Source organism: Hemiscyllium ocellatum, chromosome 4 (genome assembly GCF_020745735.1).
Source record: "Hemiscyllium ocellatum isolate sHemOce1 chromosome 4, sHemOce1.pat.X.cur, whole genome shotgun sequence".
In the NCBI taxonomy this organism is placed as follows: domain Eukaryota; kingdom Metazoa; phylum Chordata; class Chondrichthyes; order Orectolobiformes; family Hemiscylliidae; genus Hemiscyllium; species Hemiscyllium ocellatum.
Genome location: NC_083404.1, coordinates 130337328 through 130358594, shown reverse-complemented (window position 1 = coordinate 130358594; position 21267 = coordinate 130337328). Strand labels below are relative to the sequence as shown.

At 44.0% G+C, this 21267-nt stretch overlaps 1 protein-coding gene across 2 annotated transcripts in view; it reads right to left on the bottom strand.

The window, feature by feature from the left end:
- Nucleotides 1-19981, bottom strand: part of LOC132815105 (tyrosine-protein phosphatase non-receptor type 2-like) — a 91512-nt gene extending 71531 nt beyond the window's left edge. For both annotated transcript variants that reach the window (XM_060823871.1, XM_060823872.1), the window contains exon 1: nt 19786-19981. In XM_060823871.1, the coding sequence (XP_060679854.1) occupies nt 19786-19842 (57 nt within the window). In that variant the 5' untranslated portion in view covers nt 19843-19981. The remainder of the gene's footprint in view (nt 1-19785) is intronic.
- Nucleotides 19982-21267: the final 1286 nt, after the last annotated feature.

Here is a 21267-nt window from a genome sequence, read left to right as displayed (position 1 = left end):
TTTAAAGATTATTCCCTCTTATTCTAGAATACTATGCCAGAGAGTTTTTCCGTGCAAGATGCTGGTATAAGCATTTTGCAAGCCTCCAAATTCTGCCACCTAGAAGGCCAGGAGCACAGACACGTGGATAAACAACACAATCCCCTCCCAGTTACACATCATTCTGACTTCAAAATACAGTGGCCTCCCACACCCACAAGGAATATGTTCCCAGGCTGAAACTGTGGATATCAGCGAATCCATTCATTAATTAGGAAAGTCACCTCCCCGGGATCCCCTTGGTTCTGGAATATTCCATGTAATATGTTCGGGCCGAGGCAAACCATGGGTAACTGAAACAGACTCCTCGAACGCGAAGGTAGACTGTATACCTCATTCCTTCTGTCACAGAATCCTAGAATCTATTTCTTAACAGCACTGAATGTACCTTTGAACTGCTGAGTTCAGAAAAGTAGTGCATCTCAAGTGCAATGATGGATGGACAAGAAAAAAAAAACATTTGACACTTTTAAATACTTCAATCGTATCACCTCTCAAACCTTAAAACACAAACCAAGTTTACACAAATTATTCTCAACTTAAAATTTCACACCCTTGAATAATTCTTGCAAATCCGCACAGTTGCCCTTTCCAAAAGCCAGTACATTTTTCCTGAAGTTAGTACAAATTAATTCTGCATAGGATGTGACCAAGGTATGATTTAGGTTCTGTAAAACTGAAGAATCTCGTCCGATCCGTTCAAAGTAAAGGGTAGTCCATTAAACTTCTCGTCTTTTTTAAAAATCTCTCTGGTTGCACCCTTCTGCAGAGATGACGGGAAGTCAGTCTCCAGATTTTGGTGACAGGTTGGAGACGATCAACTGCTGCAGTTTAAATGACTGAACAGGCCAATTCAATAAAGGCATAGCATACCACACCACACTGTCTTTTGGTCAGCACTGCAGCGTGATCTTTAGTAACATCACCTTGAATGTTTAACCAACATGCAACAACCTTTTATGCAAGTCATGAAATTATTTTCCAGTTCAGAGATATTATTACATACCTCTGCAGATGAAGATTATGTAATATTGCCCTGATTAATTCCACTGCAGATTCATGGCTCTTTCAAAAATACCTGCTGTGCCTTTTTTATGATAAGGCTGAGCTTACATAAAAAATAATCACGAGACATAAGCGTTCAAAGTTTGTGTGAAGATTTGTAGCTCGGGTGCTTGTTGTAGTGGTTCTGTTCGCCGAGCTGGAAGTTTTAGTTGCAAACGTTTCGTCCCCTGGCTAGGAGACATCATCAGTGCTGTGGAGCCTCCTGCGAAGCGCTTCTTTGATGTTTCTTCCGGTATTTATAGTGGTCTGTCCTTGCCGCTTCCGGGTGTCAGTTTCAGCTGTCCGCTGTAGTGGTTGGTATATTGGGTCCAGGTCGATGTGTTTGTTGATGGAGTTTGTGGATGAATGCCATGCCTCTAGGAATTCCCTGGCTGTTCTCTGTCTGGCTTGCCCTATGATAGTAGTGTTTTCCCAGTCGAATTCATGTTGCTTGTTGTCTGAGTGTGTGGCTACTAGGGATAGCTGGTCGTGTCGTTTCGTGGCTAGTTGGTGTTAATGTATGCGGATTGTTAGCTGTCTTCCTGTTTGTCCTATATAGTGTTTTGTGCAGTCCTTGCATGGTATTTTATAAACTACATTAGTTTTGCTCATGTTGGGTATTGGCTCCTTTGTTCTAGTAAGTTGTTGTCTGAGCGTGGCTGTTGGTTTGTGTGCCGTTATGAGTCCTAAGGGTCGCAGTAGTCTGGCTGTCAGTTCTGAAACGCTCCTGATGTATGGTAGTGTGGCTAGTCCTTTTGGTTGTGGCATGTCCTCGTTCCGTGGTCTATCTCTTAGGCATCTGTTGATAAAGTTGCGCGGGTATCCGTTTTTGGCGAATACCTTGTATAGACGTTCCTCTTCCTCTTTTCGCAGTTCTGGTGTACTGCAGTGTGTTGTAGCTCTTTTGAATAGTGTCCTGATGCAGCTTCGTTTGTGTGTGTTGGGGTGGTTACTTTCATAGTTTAGGACTTGGTCTGTGTGTGTTGTTTTCCTGTGTACCCTTGTGGTGAATTCTCCGTTCGGTGTTCTCTGTACTATCACGTCTAGGAATGGGAGTTGGCTATCCTTTTCTACTTCTCTCGTGAATCGGATTCCTGAGAGTGTGGCGTTGATGATCCGGTGTGTTTTTTCTATTTCCGTGTTTTTGATAATTACGAACGTGTCATCGACATATCTGACCCAGAGTTTGGGTTGAATTTGTGGTAGAGCTGTTTGTTCTAACCTTTGCATAACTGCCTCTGCTATGAGTCCCGAGATTGGTGATCCCACGGGTGTTCCGTTGATTTGTTCGTAAATCTGATTGTTGAATGTAAAGTGTGTAGTGAGGCACAAGTCCAGTAGTTTAAGTATGCCGTCTTTGTTGATAGGTTCCGCCTCCTGTTTTCTGTTCTGTATGTCCAGTAGGTTGGCTATTGTTTCTCTGGCTAGGGTTTTGTCAATCGAAGTGAACAGTGCTGTCACGTCGAATGAGATCATGGTTTCTTCTTTGTCTATGTACGTATTCTTGATGGCGTCCAAGAATTCCTGTGTTGATTGTATGGAGTGTTTGGATCTGCTGACCAGGTGTTTCAGTTTCTGTTGTAGTTCTTTGGCCAGTTTGTATGCTGGTGTCCCTGGTAGTGATACTATGGGTCCGAGTGGGATGTCTGGTTTGTGTACTTTGGGTAGTCCATAGAATCTGGGGGTATTGTTGCTTTCCGGTTTCATTCTTCGTAGGGCCGCTTTGGTTATCTGTCCGTTTTTTTGTAGATTCCTTAGTGTGTTATTTATTCTATTGGTGAGTTGTGGTGTGGGGTCGGAATCCTTCATTTGGCAGGTGTTAGTGTCTGCTAGTAGGTCTTGTGCTTTTTTGATGTAATCTGATTTATCTAGGATGACAGTCATTCTGCCTTTATCTGCTGGTAGTATGATTATGTTCTTATCATTTCTTAGTGCTTTCAGTGCTTCCCTCTCCTTGGTGTTGAGGTTGTGTGTTTGTCATTTTCTTATCATCATAGGTACGAACGTTTGTCTCACTGTTTGTTGTGTCTCTTCAGTCAGTCCATTGTCGATGACACGTTCGTAATCATCAAAAACACGGAAATAGAAAAAACACACCGGATCATCAACGCCACACTCACAGGAATCCGATTCACGAGAGAAGTAGAAAAGGATAGCCAACTCCCATTCCTAGACGTGATAGTACAGAGAACACCGAACGGAGAATTCACCACAAGGGTACACAGGAAAACAACACACACAGACCAAGTCCTAAACTATGAAAGTAACCACCCCAACACACACAAACGAAGCTGCATCAGGACACTATTCAAAAGAGCTACAACACACTGCAGTACACCAGAACTGCGAAAAGAGGAAGAGGAACATCTATACAAGGTATTCGCCAAAAACGGATACCCGCGCAACTTTATCAACAGATAGACCACGGAACGAGGACATGCCACAACCAAAAGGACTAGCCACACTACCATACATCAGGAGTGTTTCAGAACTGACAGCCAGACTACTGCGACCCTTAGGACTCATAACGGCACACAAACCAACAGCCACGCTCAGACAACAACTTACTAGAACAAAGGAGCCAATACCCAACATGAGCAAAACTAATGTAGTTTATAAAATACCATGCAAGGACTGCACAAAACACTATATAGGACAAACAGGAAGACAGCTAACAATCCGCATACATTAACACCAACTAGCCACGAAACGACACAACCAGCTATCCCTAGTAGCCACACACTCAGACAACAAGCAACATGAATTCGACTGGGAAAACACTACTATCATAGGGCAAGCCAGACAGAGAACAGCCAGGGAATTCCTAGAGGCATGGCATTCATCCACAAACTCCATCAACAAACACATCGACCTGGACCCAATACACCAACCACTACAGCGGACAGCTGAAACTGACACCCGGAAGCGGCAAGGACAGACCACTATAAATACCGGAAGAAACATCAAAGAAGCGCTTCGCAGGAGGCTCCACAGCACTGATGATGTCTCCTAGCCAGGGGACGAAACGTTTGCAACTAAAACTTCCAGCTCGGCGAACAGAACCACTACAACATAAGCTTTAATAAAGTGGCTCATTATTTTGCACTGAATTGTCATTTTTAAAAGTCATTGTAATGTGTTGTTGCCCCAAGTAAAACCCCTATGTTGTGCCCTTACTTCACGCCTCACTACTGAAATGAACCTATGTACCATTTCAGCCAATCTGTTCCACACACTGAAGAGCAACCTTGATTGAATACAATGATATTAATTGAGTCAGCAACGAATGCATTTATCACTGGCCTAGAGCTTCCAAAACTGGTAAAATTTCCACATTCTGATCATTGTCACTTTCAGCATCCAAATTCTGTGTCATACTTCACTTAGAGATTGCCGTTCCACTTTAGGCAGTTCATCACAAGGATATTTTGATTCACACCTGAATCACTTATTGACTATTCCCCAGGCATTCTTGTGGTTCATTCATCTCCTGTTGTCCAACTCCTATCATCTGCTGTGGCATCCCGATTTCTAAAAAGTACTTTCATCCTGCATTTGGGGGGTGGTGCTAGAGGTTTAAAGAATTCCAAATGTTACGCCCTTAGTCACAAAGTGTTATAGATCATCAAGTCAGCAATTACAGACCAGTCAGTTTGAATTCGCTTGTGGAAAAATGTATGCGAACAATTATTCGGCATAGAATTCATAAGTTTGAAAGAGTCAGCATGGATATGTTAAGGGTAAATCATGTTTATCATAAAGTATTTTGAAGAGCTAATGGAGAAGGCTGATGAGGGAAAAGACTTAGCTTTGGTGTATATGGACTTCCAAAATGGATTTGATAAATGATCGAAGACAAAAGATTTGTAAGCAAAGTCATAAGCATAACGAAAAGGGTCAGTATCAACATGGGTACAAAATTGAGTTACAAAACACAGTGCAATGGTGAATGGGTATGTCTTGGGTTGCTGGAGGAAGGTTTGGAATGGAAGTCTCTTGGGGTCAGTATTGGGATCTTCATTTTTCTTGATATATACAAATGACACATCTTGGCACATGAGGGACAATTTACAAGTTTGCAGATAACATTAAACTTGGAATATTGTAATTTGTGAGGAGGTCAGCGCAGACCTTCAAAAGGGCATTCGCATGTTGGTGTACTGGGAAAATAGGTTGCAGGTGACGTTCAATGTGGAAAAGCGAAAGATTATGTACTTTGAAGAAGAACATGGACAAACGTTATGCAATACTATTCTAAAGGATTTGCAAGAGCTGAGCAACCTGGAAGTACATGTACATAACTCATTAAAAGGTGGTATGAGAGGCTGTTAATAAAGCATACAGTATCCTATGCTTTATTATAGTAGTAGTAAAGAATAGAAAAATAGAAAAGCAGTTATGATGATCTTAGACATTGGTTAGACCTCAGCTGGAGTACTGGGTACAGTTTTGGGTGCCACACTATAAGAAGCATGTGACTGCACTGGAAAGTAGAGGAGAGGTTGACAAGAACAGTTCTAGGATTGAGGCACTTCATTATGAGGAAAGATGGAACAGAGTCAAAATCTTGAGGAGTTTGGAAACAGTGAATGGGGAGAATGGCTTGAAAACCAGAGGGCACAATTTTGAAGTGTTTGACACAAGTATCCAGCAAGTACCACTTAGCCTAACACTTAATTTAAGCAATTAATACTCTCAAAATACTTCTGTGGGGGTGATCACGTACCCACAGTTGGTGTATCAATCATCAACTGGAATTTCCCACTTGTAATGATTGAGTTTTCTGCGCCCTGATCTCATCATAGGCTATATATTTAATATCTCGAAGAATTGTGGAAGAAATAATATACGCCAAATTTTGTAAATATACCTGGAATGATTTCTTTAAAAGAGGCCACTGAAATTTCACTGTACATTAACAACGTATTTTTCATGTCTTTTCAGGGAACCAAAGGGGGCAAGCTAACAGAACTTCAAAAGAACTTAAAAACAAGTTAAGGGGATGAACCTAGTTCATTTAAAACAGGTCAGGTGCTAATGGAGAATATAGTGGGACAACACAGCATGGTGAACATTTGATATTTAAAAAAGATCACATAAAAATCACATGACTGGTGATGATCACGTTTTGCTGAAACTGCTGCTGGTTTTTTTCTTAACCTGGACAGTGCTGATCTAATGCACGTTATTTTAAGCAAAGAACGCGGTGCCGGAGAGACAGAGACGCTGAAAGTTCAAGAGGAAGTGCCAATTTGGGAGACTGTGACTGGGATACGGTGGAAGGGAGGGGAAATGGGGACACTGGCGAAATCCATATTGATCCTGTGTGGCTGGAGGTTCCCAAGGAGGTTCCCAAGGAGGTTCCCAAGCATTCTTCCTCGAGACTTTGGGTGGTTAGGGTTTGGCGATGTCCTTGGCAGAATAGGAACGGGAGTTAATGTGTTCAGCCACAGGCGGTGGGGTTGGTTAGTGTGGGTGTTCTCGAGATGTTCTCTGAAACAATCCATAAGTTGGTGTCCTGTCTCCCCAATGTCAAGGGGACCACATCGGTTGCAATGGATGCAGTAGCAGACAAGTGGAAGTACAGGTAAATTTTACATTTCTGTTGGATATGGAATGATTCTTTGGGGCTTTGGACAGAGGTGGGGGTGGGGGTGGGGTGCGGGTTTTGCTCTTCTTGCGATGGCTGGGGAAGGTGCCGGAAGAGAGGTTGTCTGTCTGTGTTGGACCTGACAAGGGAGTCGCAGAGGGAATGGTCTCTCTGAAATGCAAGTGGGGTGGGGGAGGGAAATATATATCTGGTGGTGGGATCTGTTTGTAGCTGGTAAAAATGGCAGCACAGGATGCCGTGTATCCAAAAGTTGATGAGGTGGAAGGAGAGGAGCAGGGGTCTTGTTCTTGATCAGTTTCCCAGCTACCTTTCCTCTCCAGCCCCAGCTCCCTCCCTCGCAGCCCACTTGGCCCACAAGCCTCATGCCTGATAAAGGGCTTATGCCCGAAACATCAATTCTCCTGCTCTATGGATGCTGCCTGACCTGCTGTGCTTTTCCAGCACCACACTCTTCCACTCTGATCTCCAGCATCTGCAGATCTCACTTTCTCCCATTTTGAAGGGAGCCTGCTAAAAATAAGCTAAAGTTGGAAAAGAACCTCAGAACAAACAGAGTTGGAGGAAGCCTAAGAACAAGCTGCCAGTGGATCTCTGCTATTTATGAAAGAAAACTCTCTGCCTATGTTCAGAGTGAAACCCAACTCTTCAGATACTGAAGCAGTCCATTCCCAAATGCAGATAAACCTGGCCAATATCCAAGTTTGAGCTGGCAAGTAACTTTCACACCACACAAATACCATCTCCAGAGAGAATTTACCCATCATCCCTTGACATTCAATGTGCATTATCACCACCGACTACCATGCTTTCAAAATCTTTACCAAAAACTGAGATGGAGCAACCATATGAAAAGCGTGTCTACAAAAACAGGTCAGAGGTTAGGAATCCTGCAGCAAGTAACTCACTTCATTCCTCAAAACCCTGCCCACTATCTGAAGTAAAAACAAAATACTGGAGAAACTCTGCAGATCTGGCAGTATCTGTGGAGATAGAAAACATTCATATTCAGTCCAGAAGATTCTAAAGTAGAGTCATACTGGGCATATAAAGTTAACTCTGTTTCCCTCTTCACAGACAACCCCAGCAGGAGTTACAGCAAGATACAGTTATCACCAATACGTGATTTATAAGAACCTGTTTAAAAAAAAAGTCCACAATGCTCTGTAGTTTCAATACATGCTCCATTAGCAATTAATCTGTTCTAAATGTTGAGTTTCTCAAGCATGATGTTTTTACTTCAGATCTCCAGTATCTGCAGTATTTAGCTTTTATTAGCCTGTCCACCATCTGCAAAGCACAAGTTTGGAGTGTGATAGAATTCTCCCCATTTGCCTGGATAAGATAACACAGAATACAGGGATTTGGATACAGAACTGGCTCAAAGGAAGAAGACAGATGGTGTTGAAGGGTCGCTTTTCAGATTGCAGGCCTGTGGTGAGTGGTGTACAACAAGCATCGGTGCTAGATCCACTACTTTTCGTCATTTATATAAACGATTTGGATGTGAACCTGGAAGTATGGCTAATAAATACGCAGATGACTCCAAAACTGAAGGTGTAGTGAACAGTGAAGAAGGTTACCTCACAGAATGACGAGATCATGACCATATCAACTGATGGGCTGAGGAGTGGCAGATTGAGTTTAATTTAGGTATATGTGAGGTGCTGCACTTTGCAAGGGCAAATCAGGGCAGGACTTGTACACTTAATGGCAACGTCCTGGGGAGTGTTGCTGAACAAAGACACCTTGGAGTGTAGGATCATAATTCCTTGAAAATGGAGTCTCAGGTAGCTAGTATAGTGAAGGTGATATTTCATATGCTTTCCTTTATTGGTCAGAGCATGGAGTACAGGAGTCAGGTCATGCTGCAGCTGTACGGACATAGTTAAGCCACTTCTGGAATACTGTGTGCAATTCCGGTCTCCCTACAACAGGAAGGATGTTACGAGACTGGAAAGTGTTCAGAAAAGATTTAAGGATGTTGACAAGGTTGGAGGCTTTGAGGTAGAGGGAGAGGCTGAATAGGCGGAGGCTATTTTCCCTGGAGTGTCACAGGCAGAAGGGTGACCTTTTACAGGTGTATAAAATCACAAGGGAAATGGATAGGATGAACAGACAAGATCTTTTTCCCAGGGTGGGGACTAGAAGGCATAGGCTTATGGTGAGAAGGGAAAGATTTAAAAGGGTCCTGACGGGCAACTTTTTCACAAACAGGGTGGTGTAATGAGGATATGAGCGGCTAGAGGGAGTGGAGGAGACTAGTACAATTATAATATTTAAAAAGCATCTGGATGGGTACATGCATAGGAAGGGTTCAGAGGGATATGGACCAAGTGCTGGGAAGCGGTTGGCATGAATGAGTTGGACTGAAGGGTCTGCTTCCATGCTGTACATCTCTATGACTCCAAGTTCAGCTCCTACAACAATCAAGAAACTTAATACCATCCAGGACAATGCGACTCACTTGACTGGCACCGCATCCACAAAGAATCATACCATTCACCACAAGCACCAACCACCTAACAGGGTTTGCCCAAGTTATGTTTTTTTTAAAAAAATCACTCTTTCAAATCAAGTCTTTTTTTCACCCCCACAGAACATGGGTGTCACTGGGTGGGCCAGCATTTATTCCTTTTCCCTAGTTGCCCTTGAGAAGTTGGTTTCAAGTTGCCGTGAAGCGCTGCTATTCATTCCCACTCCATCTGCTTTGTCAATCTTCTTTAGCATTTTGTATATCTCAACTATATCTCCTCTCATCCTGCTAAAATCTAACAAATATCAGCCTAAACAGCTCAATCTCTCCTGATAAGACAGGCTTCTCAATGGCAATGGTCATGAGTTGGGTAGGTTCTGAGAAACCTAGGTGAATTTCTACAGTGCATCTTGTGGATAGTACACACTGCTGATACTGTGCAGTAACAAAGACTGAAAGTGTGGATGTGATGTTTTGTCCTGGATGATGATATCAAATGTGCTGAGTATTGTTGGAGCTGTACATTTCCAGGAATTTGGGGAGTATTCCAATACACTCACTTGTAGATGGTAGAAGTTTTAGGGAGTCAGGTGGTGAGTAGTTTGCTGCAAAATCTAGTCTCCAATCCTACAAGCTGCTCATGTAGTCAAACTAGTAATATATGAGTTCACCTCAGCTTCTGAGCCCCAGGATGTTGATAATAAAGGTAATGGCAATGGCAACACCATTCAATCACGAGATGGTTAATGTGTTTCTTATTGAAAATGGCTAATGCCTATGTCTTGTGAATTGGGCCAATGGGCTGAGAAGTGGCACGTGGAGTTTAATTCAGATAAATGGAAGGTGCCCCATTTTGGGAAAGCAAATCTCAGCAGGACTTTTACACTTAATGGTAAGGTCCTAGGGAGTGTTGCTGAACAAAGAGACCTTGGAGTGCAGGTTCAAAGCTCCTTGAAAGTGGTGTCACAGGTAGATAGGATAGTGAAGGCGTTTGGTATGCTTTCCTTTATTGATCAGAGTATTCAGTACAGGAGTTGGGAGGTCGTGTTGCATCTGTACAGGACATTGGTTAGGCCACTGTTGGAATACTGCGTGCAATTCTGGTCTCCCTCCTATCGGAAAGATGTTGTGAAACTTGAAAGGGTTCAGAAAAGATTTACAAGAATGTTGCCAGGGTTAGAGGATTTGAGCTACAGGGAGAGGCTGAACAGGCTGGGGCTGTTTTCCCTGGAGGGTCAGAGGCTGAGGGGTGACCTTATAGAGGTTTACAAAATTATGAGGGGCATGGATAGGGTAAATAGGCAAAGTCCTTTCCCTGTGGTCGAGGAGTCCAGAACTACATGGCATAGGTTTAGGGTGAGAGGGGAAAGATATAAAAGAGACCTAAGGGGCAACGTTTTCATGCAGAGGGTGGTGCATGTATGGAATGAGCTGCCAGAGGAAGTGGTGGAGGCTGGTACAATTGTAACATTTAAAAGGCATTTGGATTGGTATATGAATAGGAAGGGTTTGGAGGGATATGGGCTGGGTGCTGGCAGGTGGGACTAGATTGGGTTGGGATATCTGGGTGGCATGGACGGGTTGGACCGAAGGGTCTATTTCCATGCTGTTCATCTCTATAACTCTATGTCACAAAAGGATTGTTTAAAATGTGTCTAATTTAATGCAAGGAGTGTCAGAAATCAGAATGATGAACTTCGAGCATGGATCAATACTTGGGGCTACGATGTTGTGGCCATAACTGAGACGTGGGTTTCACAGGGGCAGGAATGGTTGCTAGATGTTCCAGGGTTTAGAACATTTAAAAAGAACAGGGAGGGTGGAAAAAAAGAGGATGGGATGTAACACAGCTAATCAGAGATTGTATCACAGCTACAGAAATGAAGGCTGTTGAAGAAGGTTTGTCAACAGAGTCAGTATGGGTGGAATTTAGGAACAGTAAGAGAACAGCCACCTCATTGGGGGATTTCGACATACTCCCTAATAGCAGTAGGGAGACCGAAGAACTCATAGGCCGGCAGATTTTGAAAAAATGCAGATGTAGCAGGGTTGGTGTTTGGAGTGACTTCAACATGCCCAATATTGATTGGAACCTCCTTAACGGAGATGGTTTGGAAGGAGCTGTTTACGTCAGGTGTGTTCAGGAGGGTTTCTTCACTCAGTATCTGGACAGGCCGAATGAGGGGAGAGGCCATTTCGGATTTGGTGCTCAGCAGTGAGACAGGACAGGTGTCGGATCTCGCTGTGGGAGAACACTTGGGTGACAGTGACCACAACTGCCTCACATTTACCATAACTTTGGAGAGGGAAAGGAAGAGTTACCAAGGAAAGATATTTAATTCGGGAAAAGGAAATGATGATGCTATCAGACAGGATTTGGGAAGTACAGATTGGGAGCAATTGTTCCACACAAAGGGTACAACAGACATGTGGAGACTATTTAAGGAGCAGTTGTTGCGAGTGATGCACAAATTTGTTCCTCTGAGACAGGCAAGAAGGGCAAGATTAAGGAGCCTTGGATAACAAGAACAGAGGAGCTTCTCGTCAAAAAGAAGATGGCAGCTTACGTAAATATGGAGGCGGCAAGGATCTAGCACAGCTTTACAGATTTACAAAAAAGGAGCTCAGAAGTGGACTGAGAAAAGCCAGGAGGAGGCACGAAAATGGATTGGCAGTAAGGATTAGGGAGAACCCAAAGGCATTATTCCTCACGAATGAGTAGAAGAGAATGATCAGGGAGAAGGTAGGGCCGATCAGGGACAGCGGAGGGAACTCGTGCATGGAGTCTGAGCAGATAGGGGAAGCTCTAAATTAGTTGTTTGCTTCAGTTTTCACTAGTGAAAGGGACCCTGATGTGAATGAAAACAGAGGTTGCTAAGTGAGAAATGAGGTTGCTAAGCCGCTGGCGAAATCTTTGCTTCCTCACTCACCACGGGAGTTTTACTGGAGGATTGGAGGGAGGCGAATGTTGTTCCTCTTTTCAAGAAGGAGAATAGGGAAATCCCTGGCAATTTCAGACCAGTCAGTCTTGGGTTTGTGGTCAGCAAGGTTTTGGAAAGAATTCTGAGGGATAGGATTTATGACTATTTGGCAAAGCACAGTGTGATTAAAGTTTGTCAGAATAGCTTTGTGAGGGGCAGGTCATGCCTCACAAATCGTATTTAGTTCTTTGTGGAGCTGACGAGACAGATCGAAGGTCAAGCAGTGGATGCGGTGTATGTGGACTTCAGCAAGGTATTTGATAAGGTTCCCCATGGTAGGCTAATTCATAAAGTCAGGAGGTACAGGATACAGGGAGATTTGGCTATTTAGATTCAGAATTAGTTGGCTGACAGAAGGCAGAGTGTGGTTATAGATGGAAAGTATTCTGCCTGGAGGTCAGTGGTGAGTGGTGCCCTGCAGGACTCTGTTCTTGGGTCTCTGCTCTGTCGTTTTTATAAATGACTTGAATGAGGAGGTTGAGGGGTGGGTTAGTAAATTTGTCAATGACACAAAGGTTGGAGGTGCCGTTGATAGTATCGAGGGCTATTGCAGTCTGCAGCGCAGACATACACAGGATAGAGAGCTGAGCTGAGAAATAGCAGATGGAGTTCAACCTGGATAAATGCGAAGTGATGAGTTTGGAAGGTCAAACTCAAATGCTGTATATAGGATTAAAGACAGAATTCTTGGCAGTGTGAGGAACAGAGGGATCTGGGTGTTCAAGTGCATGGATCCCTCAAAGTTGCCACCCAAGTGAAAGGGTTGTTAATAAAGCATATGGTGTTTTGGCTTTCATTAACAAGGGGATTGGGTTTAAGAGCCGCGAGGTTTTGCTGCAGCTCCACAAAACCCTGGTGGGACCACATTTGGAATATTGATTGTGTCCAGCTCTGGTCGCCCTATTATAGGAAAAATACAGAGGCTTTGGAGAGACTGCAAAGAAGGTGTACCAGAATAGTGCCTGGACTGGAGGGCTTGCCTTATGAAGAGAGGTTGACTAAGCTTTGTCTTTTCTCTCTGGAGCGAGAGCGAGAGCGAGGACCTGATAGAGGTATACAAGGTAACGAGGGGCATGGATAAAGTCAATAGCCAGAGACGTTTCGCGAAAAGTCATTGTTTTTTGAGATATTAGGAGGAAGGTATAGAGGAGACGTCAGAGGTCAGTTTTCTTTACGCAGAGAGTTGTGAATGCATGGAATGCGTTGCCAGCTGTGGTGATGGAAGCAGAATCATGAGGGACATTTAAGTGATTGGTGGACATGCACATGGACAGAAGTGAATTGAGGGGTGCACACGTTAGGTTACTTTATTTTAGATTTGAAATAATCCTCAGCACAACATTGTGGGCTGAACGGCCTGTTCTGTGCTGTACTTTTCTATGTTCTATGTCAGCCTAAACTTGAATATTTTATTTGGACATGAATTGCTTCCGTATTGTGAAGTTGTGAATGGTGTTCGAAAATATGCAATTAGCAAACATCCTTACTTTGACCCTACCATCCAGTCATATGAATACTTACCTTCCACAGCAAGTCAGAGTCTGGAAATCATTTTGACTCCCCAAAGCCTGTGCATATCAAAAGGCACAAGTTGGGGTGTGATAGTATACTCTCTACTAGCCTAGATGAGAGTGGTTACAAGAACACAACCAACTCTTAAAACAAATCACTGTATCAGCACCCTATTCACTAATTCAAACATTTAATACCTCCAATGTCAGTATTTAATATGTACAAAATAAAACCTGAAAGAACTGCAGATGCTGTAAATCACGAACAAAAATATAAATTGCTGGGAAAGCTCAGAAGATGGCTCAAGGATTCTAGCATTTGCAAGTTTTTATCTCTAGACAAGCTCAGCAGGTCTGGCAACATGCATGGAGAGAAAGCAGAGTTAACGTTTCGGTTCAAGTGACCCTGCCTCATGTACAAGACCCACTGCAGCAACTTGTCAACTTTGACAGCACCTTTCACAACTCTGACCTCCACCACCTTGCTGAACAAGGACAGACGACAGAAGGGAACACTAACAACATTCAAGCCACATAACATCCTGAATTGGAACTATTCTATTGTCTCTTTACTGTGGGTAGATGAAAATGCTAGAACACACTTCCTAACACCACAATGATATACTGGTACCAGATGAATTACATGGTTCAATAGCAGGACACAGGGATGGACAGCTGGTCTTCCCAGTGGCGTACACATTGCAAAGGACATAGAGGCATCAGATATTTCACAGCCACCTCACAGGCCAAGCAGGATCTTTGTTTAAAATTTTTAAAAGTGAAACTCTAACAATGTAGCACTATTGCACTTGGGACTTTTGCACTCAAGTCCTAGGGAGCCCTCAAACAACAAATCAATGGGAGCATTTTGTCAAGTCCTATTTGCTCAGCATTATGAAATATCCACTTAAATGTATAACATCGCTCATCAACTGACCTTGTCATAATCCATTTTACCAACCAAATTTTAGCAATTCTTTCTCCATACCTCTATAATTACCCTTGGTTAAAGTTGACCATATTGGTTTCAAACCAAAATTGCTCACCTGCAAACTGAATTTCAAATTCTACCATATTGCGATCACTATCCCTTAACTACAGAATTTATTAATTCTCCCTCATACATTTTGAGCTGTTGCCTGATTGTATCAGGGATTGTTTCTGCTCCAAGAACCATTCTACAAATCTGTCTTACCCATTTGTCTAGTCAATAAGCTGATTAAAATCACCCAGAACAGTTGTGGAGCTCATCATTCTTTCCTGACTTATACTTTGTCCTATATTGAGACATGCTGCAAATGTGTTGCTGGTCAAAGCACAGCAGGTTAGGCAGCATCTCAGGAATAGAGAATTCAACGTTTCGAGCATAAGCCCTTCATCAGGAATAAGAGAGAGAGAGCCAAGCAGGCTGAGATAAAAGGTAGGGAGGAGGGACTAGGGGGAGGGGCGATGGAGGTGGGATAGGTGGAAGGAGGTCAAGGTGAGGGTGATAGGCCGGAGTGGGGTGGGGGCTGAGAGGTCAGGAAGAGGATTGCAGGTTAGGAGGGTGGTGCTGAGTTGAGGGAACCGACTGAGACAAGGTGGGGGGAGGGGAAATGAGGAAGCTGGAGAAATCTGAATTCATACCTTGTGGTTGGAGGGTTCCCAGGCGGAAGATGAGGCGCTCCTCCTCCAGCCGTCGTGTAGTTGTGTTCTGCCGGTGGAGGAGTCCAAGGACCTGCATGTCCTCGGTGGAGTGGGAGGGGGAGTTAAAGTGTTGAGCCACGGGGTGATTGGGTTGGTTGGTTCGGGCGGCCCAGAGGTGTTCTCTGAAGCGTTCCGCAAGTAAGCGGCCTGTCTCACCAATATAGAGGAGGCCACATCGGGTGCAGCGGATGCAATAGATGATGTGTGTGGAGGTACAGGTGAACTTGTGGCGGATATGGAAGGATCCCTTGGGGCCTTGGAGGGAAGTGAGTGTGGAGGTGTGGGCGCAAGTTTTACATTTCCTGCGGTTGCAGGGGAAGGTGCCGGGGGTGGAGGTTGGGTTGGTGGGGGGTGTGGATCTGACAAGGGAGTCACGAAGGGAGTGGTCCTTGCGGAACGCTGATAGGGGAGGGGAGGGAAATATATCCTTGGTGGTGGGGTCCGTTTGGAGGTGGCGGAAATGGCGGCGGATAATACGTTGTATGCGCAGGTTGGTGGGGTGGTAGGTGAGAACCAGTGGGGTTCTGTCTTGGTGGCGGTTGGAGGAGCGGGGCTCAAGGGCGGAGGAGCGGGAAGTGGAGGAGATGCGGTGGAGGGCATCGTCGATCACGTCTGGGGGGAATCTGCGGTCCTTGAAGAAGGAGGCCATCTGGGTTGTGCGGTGTTGGAATTGGTCCTCCTGGGAGCAGATGCGGCGGAGACGAAGGAATTGGTGGGATCTCTTCTGGGACTACAGGTCAACTCCCATCTGTGACTTCCTTTATTTGCTATCTCTTACTTCTAGCCAAATCGATTCCATTTCACAACCTTTACCAACTTTTTCCTTTGCCTGTTTTTCTAAAACATTAAACACCCTTGAATACTGAACACCCAATTCTGGTATCCCTGCAACCATGTCTCTGTAATACACAACAAGCCATAATCTGATTAAGCAATCAAATAATTAGAGATTAACAAATGGACAGCAGTAGTTCAGGAAAGCAGCTTACCACCATCTTCTCAATGACAATAAGGGATGGGCAATAAATGTCTGCCAGCAATACCCAAGTCCCACGAGAGTCTTTTAAAAATTAAGCCCCTATTCTCATCACTACAAAATTGATATTGCACATTGCAGCACAAAGTACAAGGAATTAGTCGATTTACACTTATTTTTGGGGCATTTCAACAATATGGCTCAGTTGATAACACTACCTCAGTCACAAAGTTCTGGATTCAAGACTCACCCAAAGCTCGAGCATAAAAATGAACTAAGCTAATGTTCCAATGTAGTACTGAGGGAGTGCTGTATTGTTAGAGATACGGTCTTTCAGACATTTTAAACCCAGACCCAATCAGCTTTTGAGTAACTGCAAGAAACCCATAAGCACTATTTGAAATAGCAGACATTAACTTCCAGCCCCTGGCTATTATCTGTCCCTCGATCACATAAATACAGATTATCTAATTATCATCACATTGCTGCTGCATTTTTTTTAAATGGGAGCTTGCTGTGTACGCGTTGTTGCTTACAATAAAACAATGACTGCACTTCAAAACTGCCTCACTGGCTGTTCGGCACAGAGGCATCCAGTCATTATGAAAAGCACAGTATAAGTGTATTCCTTATTGTGGAGGGAATGACATGGAAATATCAGTTTCACTGGTTCTTTTCTGATCCCTGCTAAATCAGGGGATATGTGTTCGATAAACAGGCAATGGGATAACAGAAAACTACAGGGTTTGGTACTACTGCAAAGGGTTCAGTAAGATTTTACCTGACCTTGTTACGTTGATAAAGCTGGCAAGTTACCTTATTTTCTTTTTTAATCATTTAGTCTTTTTATTGAACTTCATATAATTTGATGCAGATGTGTGCTCCAGCCCAGAAACAGCATTATCCCAGTCAGAACTCTGTTTGACTTAGAGGGTTACATGACAAATTGGGAGGCATAATACTGTTCTTCCTGTCTTTTAAGACTTGGAAGCAGAAGGCCATTCAGCCCATGTTTCACCATTCAATGAAATCATCACTAATTGAACAATCATCAACGCCACTTTCCTGCCTTTTCGCCATGGCCCACATATTTTTTAAAATCTGTCTTTCACAGCCCTGAAGACATTTAACAACCTATCCTTAACAGTCTTCTGCATAAAGAATTCTACAAATGCACAATACTCAGAAGAAATTCCTCCCCACCTCTGTATTAAATATTCAATCCCTTATTTTAAGATTATGTCCTCTGGTCCTAGATACTGCCACAAAGAAAAACAATCTTTCTAAATCTACCCGTGAAGTTCTCTCAGAATCTATGTTTCAATTCGGTCACCTCTCATTCTTCTATATTCCAACAAGCACAGGGCCGACTACTCAACCTCTCCCCATAATATAGTCCCTCCATACGAGATATCAGCCAAGTAAATCTTGTCTGGACTGCCTCCCAATACCATTACATCTTCCTTTAGATAAAAAAGGATCAAAACTACTTTCAGTATTCTAGCTGTGGCCTGACTAATACCTTGTAAAGTTTTAGCAAAACCACCCTACTTTGATACTTCATTCCCATTCAAATACAAATCAACATTCCATTTGCCTTCCTGATTATCACCAAGCTTGGATACCAGCTTTTCATGATTCATGGATAAGGACTCCCAGATCTCTCCAATCTTTAGCTTTCTGCAGTCCTCCTCAGATGTAATAGCTGAAGGAAGGAAGATGCTTAGAAAGTGAGTTAATTAATTAGTCAGCAGCTGGAGTAGACAATCCCTGAAGTAACATGAATGTGAAGGGTGATGGAGTCTGCAACACTGAACAGGATCTAAGGGTGTGACCATAGAAGGAACTGGATTCCCACAGTTTGATACAATTGGCAATGGGTAATGTTGGAGTGTTGCAACATGTTAGGGCCCTCAGGGCACCTCAGTACTGTGAAAAGGTGTTGGCTCTCTGTTTACTCATCCTCAATTATTCTCTCCCGTTCTCAAAACACAGCACACTCACAATAACAAAAACAGAAATTGCTGGAAAAGCTCAGCAGGTTTGGCAGCATCTGTGAAGAGAAATCAAAGTTAAGGTTTCTGGTCCGGTGACCCTCCCTCAGATGCTACTATATCTGCTGAGATTTCCCAGCTACTTCTGTTTTTGTTTCTGATTTACAGTATCCACAGTTCTTACAGTTTACATTCACAACAATGCTTAATATTGGATTGGAGGAGGCCAGTATCCACAAACCTAAGCATGCATTTATATTGAAGATCATTTTCACCAAGGTCTATAATTCTATAAGTCTGTGAAACAGAGAGAGAGAGAATCATATCTAGTACTCTAAATATAATAACAGAATCTAAAAATGTAACAGGATAACCATGACTTTTAAGAACTTTAAATAAAAATAGAATGCGCTAGTGAAACTCAGTAGATGTGACAGGTGAGTTTCTCCAGCATTTTCTATTTTTATTTCAAACCTCCATCTAGTTTTTCGCCTTTAAGAGATTTTGGCTTAAACTCATGAAAGCAACATCCTATCATCTTACAATATTTCTCATTACAAAACTAGGTCATGGCAGCACAATGTCCCAGTGTAACAACTGAAATCTGCCAGAGTTTCACAAAACAAATTTACTAGTAGAAACAGTGAAAAGTCAGCTGCAATCCAAATTGGGAAACTGGGCCAAACCTGCCATGAATTTTCCTTAACACTACAAGAAACCCCTCGACTGAATCATGGCTGATTCAACACACCTCACGTCCACTTTCCTGCACTTAGCCCGTAGCCCTTGACTCCACCACTGATCAAGAATCTACCCATCTCAGCTCTAAATACACACTGGCCCCACAATTCTCCATGGCGAGGAGCTCCAAAGACTCTCAGCCGTCCAGTAAGTGCAATTTCGCCAGTAGAGAGGAGAGCCAGCACATTGCACGACACTCGCACGCACAGCTGGGACAACTTGCCTAAGAAAGCATGTTAGCACACAAGTGACACCATCTGCATTCGCATGTGAAACTGTGGAGTTAGTTCTGAGCGAAATGCTTGCGAAGGGAGTACTCGGAAGCGAGAAAAGGAAATCACCAAATGACTGTCAGTTCGGCAGAGAGAGAGAGACTGGGAAAGTCAATGCAAGACACGGAGTTTATTTTTCCCCCTTGTTGTGCTCATGCTGCTGCACTGTGCGGTTTGGTTTCGCAGCGACCCATGTGTGAAGTTCCAAGTTGCAACAGGAGGGTGAACATGGCCTTTAATAAGGAGCACCAGGCGACTAACTATCGGCAACACAAAAAGACCTTTAACTGGGCGGCGCAGGCGCACTCCGCCGTTGACCTCGCGCTTGCAGGCCTGGTTTCCGTTAGCAAAAACCGGGACGAGCGGCCTTCAGCCGACATCCTCGCCGTCTTTATTATGTATTTACTCAGATAAATATTCCGGACAGAGCGGACAATCATAACTTTTACAAACTTACCAAATACGACTGAGACCAGCGGCTCTGAGCGTCGATCTCGGCGAATTTCTCCTCCATATTTTAAGCGTGCGAAGGCGAACTCCCGCTCCGTCCCACTTTTCTCCTTCAGAGTTCGACTCTCCAACCGTCCACATTAAAACCCGAGCCCCGTGTGGCTGGCACGGGCCCGCACCGCGCATGCGCCCGGCTCCCCCGGGGGTGGAGAACGGCGCATGCGCGGCGCTGGCGGCTGGGGAAACCAGGAAGTGGTGCTGACATGTGTCCACATGGTCAGGCAGAGTCACTGTCAATCTGTATGCATCACCATTTGGAGATGCCGGGGTGTACAAAGTTAAAAATCACACAACACCAGGTTATAGTCCAACAGGTTTAATTGGAAGCACACTAGCTTCGCCTTGAAAGCTAATGTGCTTCCAATTAAACCTGTTGGACTATAACCTGGTGTTGTGTGATTTTTAATTTTGTATGTATCACTGTCAGTTTGTGTGTGTCATTCTTGGTCTGTGTCACTGTCAATCTGGATCCGTGGTGCTGGAAGAGCACAGCAGTTCAGGCAGCATCCAACGAGCAGCGAAATCGACGTTTCGGGCAAAAGCCCTTCATCAGGAATAAAGGCAGTGAGCCTGAAGCGTGGAGAGATAAGCTAGGGGTGGGTGGGGATGGGGAGAGAGTAGCATAGACTCCCTGAGATTCTTGTAGAGAGAGGAGGAAAACTTCTTCAAGGCAGCATCCTTGCCTCCTCCTCTCTCTACAAGAGAGTTTTCCTCCTCTCTCTACAAGAATCTCAGGGTGTCTATGCTACTCTCTTCCCACCTCCAGCCTCCTCTAGCTTATCTCTCCACGCTTCAGGCTCACTGCCTTTATTCCTGATGAAGGGCTTTTGCCCGAAACGTCGATTTCGCTGCTCGTTGGATGCTGCCTGAACTGCTATGCTCTTCCAGTACCACTGATCCAGAATCTGGTTTCCAGTATCTGCAGTCATTGTTTTTACCTCGTTGATTTTAACCCTACTGCAAATCCTTTTGCAAGGATGCCTGCCTTGAAGAAGTTTTCCTCCTCTCTCTACAAGAATCTCAGGGAGTCTATGCTACTCTCTCCCCACCCCAACCCTCCCCTAGCTTATCTCTCCACACTTCAGGCTCACTGCCTTTATTCCTGATGAAGGGCTTTTGCCCAAAACGTCGATTTCACTGCTCGTTGGATGCTGCCTGAACTGCTGTGCACTTCCAGCACCACTGATCCAGAATCTGGTTTCCAGCATCTGCAGTCATTGTTTTTACCCTGTGTGTATTACTGTCAGGCCGTCCATTCGCCTCACCTTCTTAATTTATGTTTATCCCTGACCAATGCACCTGTCGACACATCCCTGAACATTATGGGCAGTTTAGCATGGCCAATTCACCTAATCTGCACATCTTTCAATTGTGAGAGGAAACCAGAGCACCCGGAGGAAACTACGCAGACACGGGAGAACATGCAAAC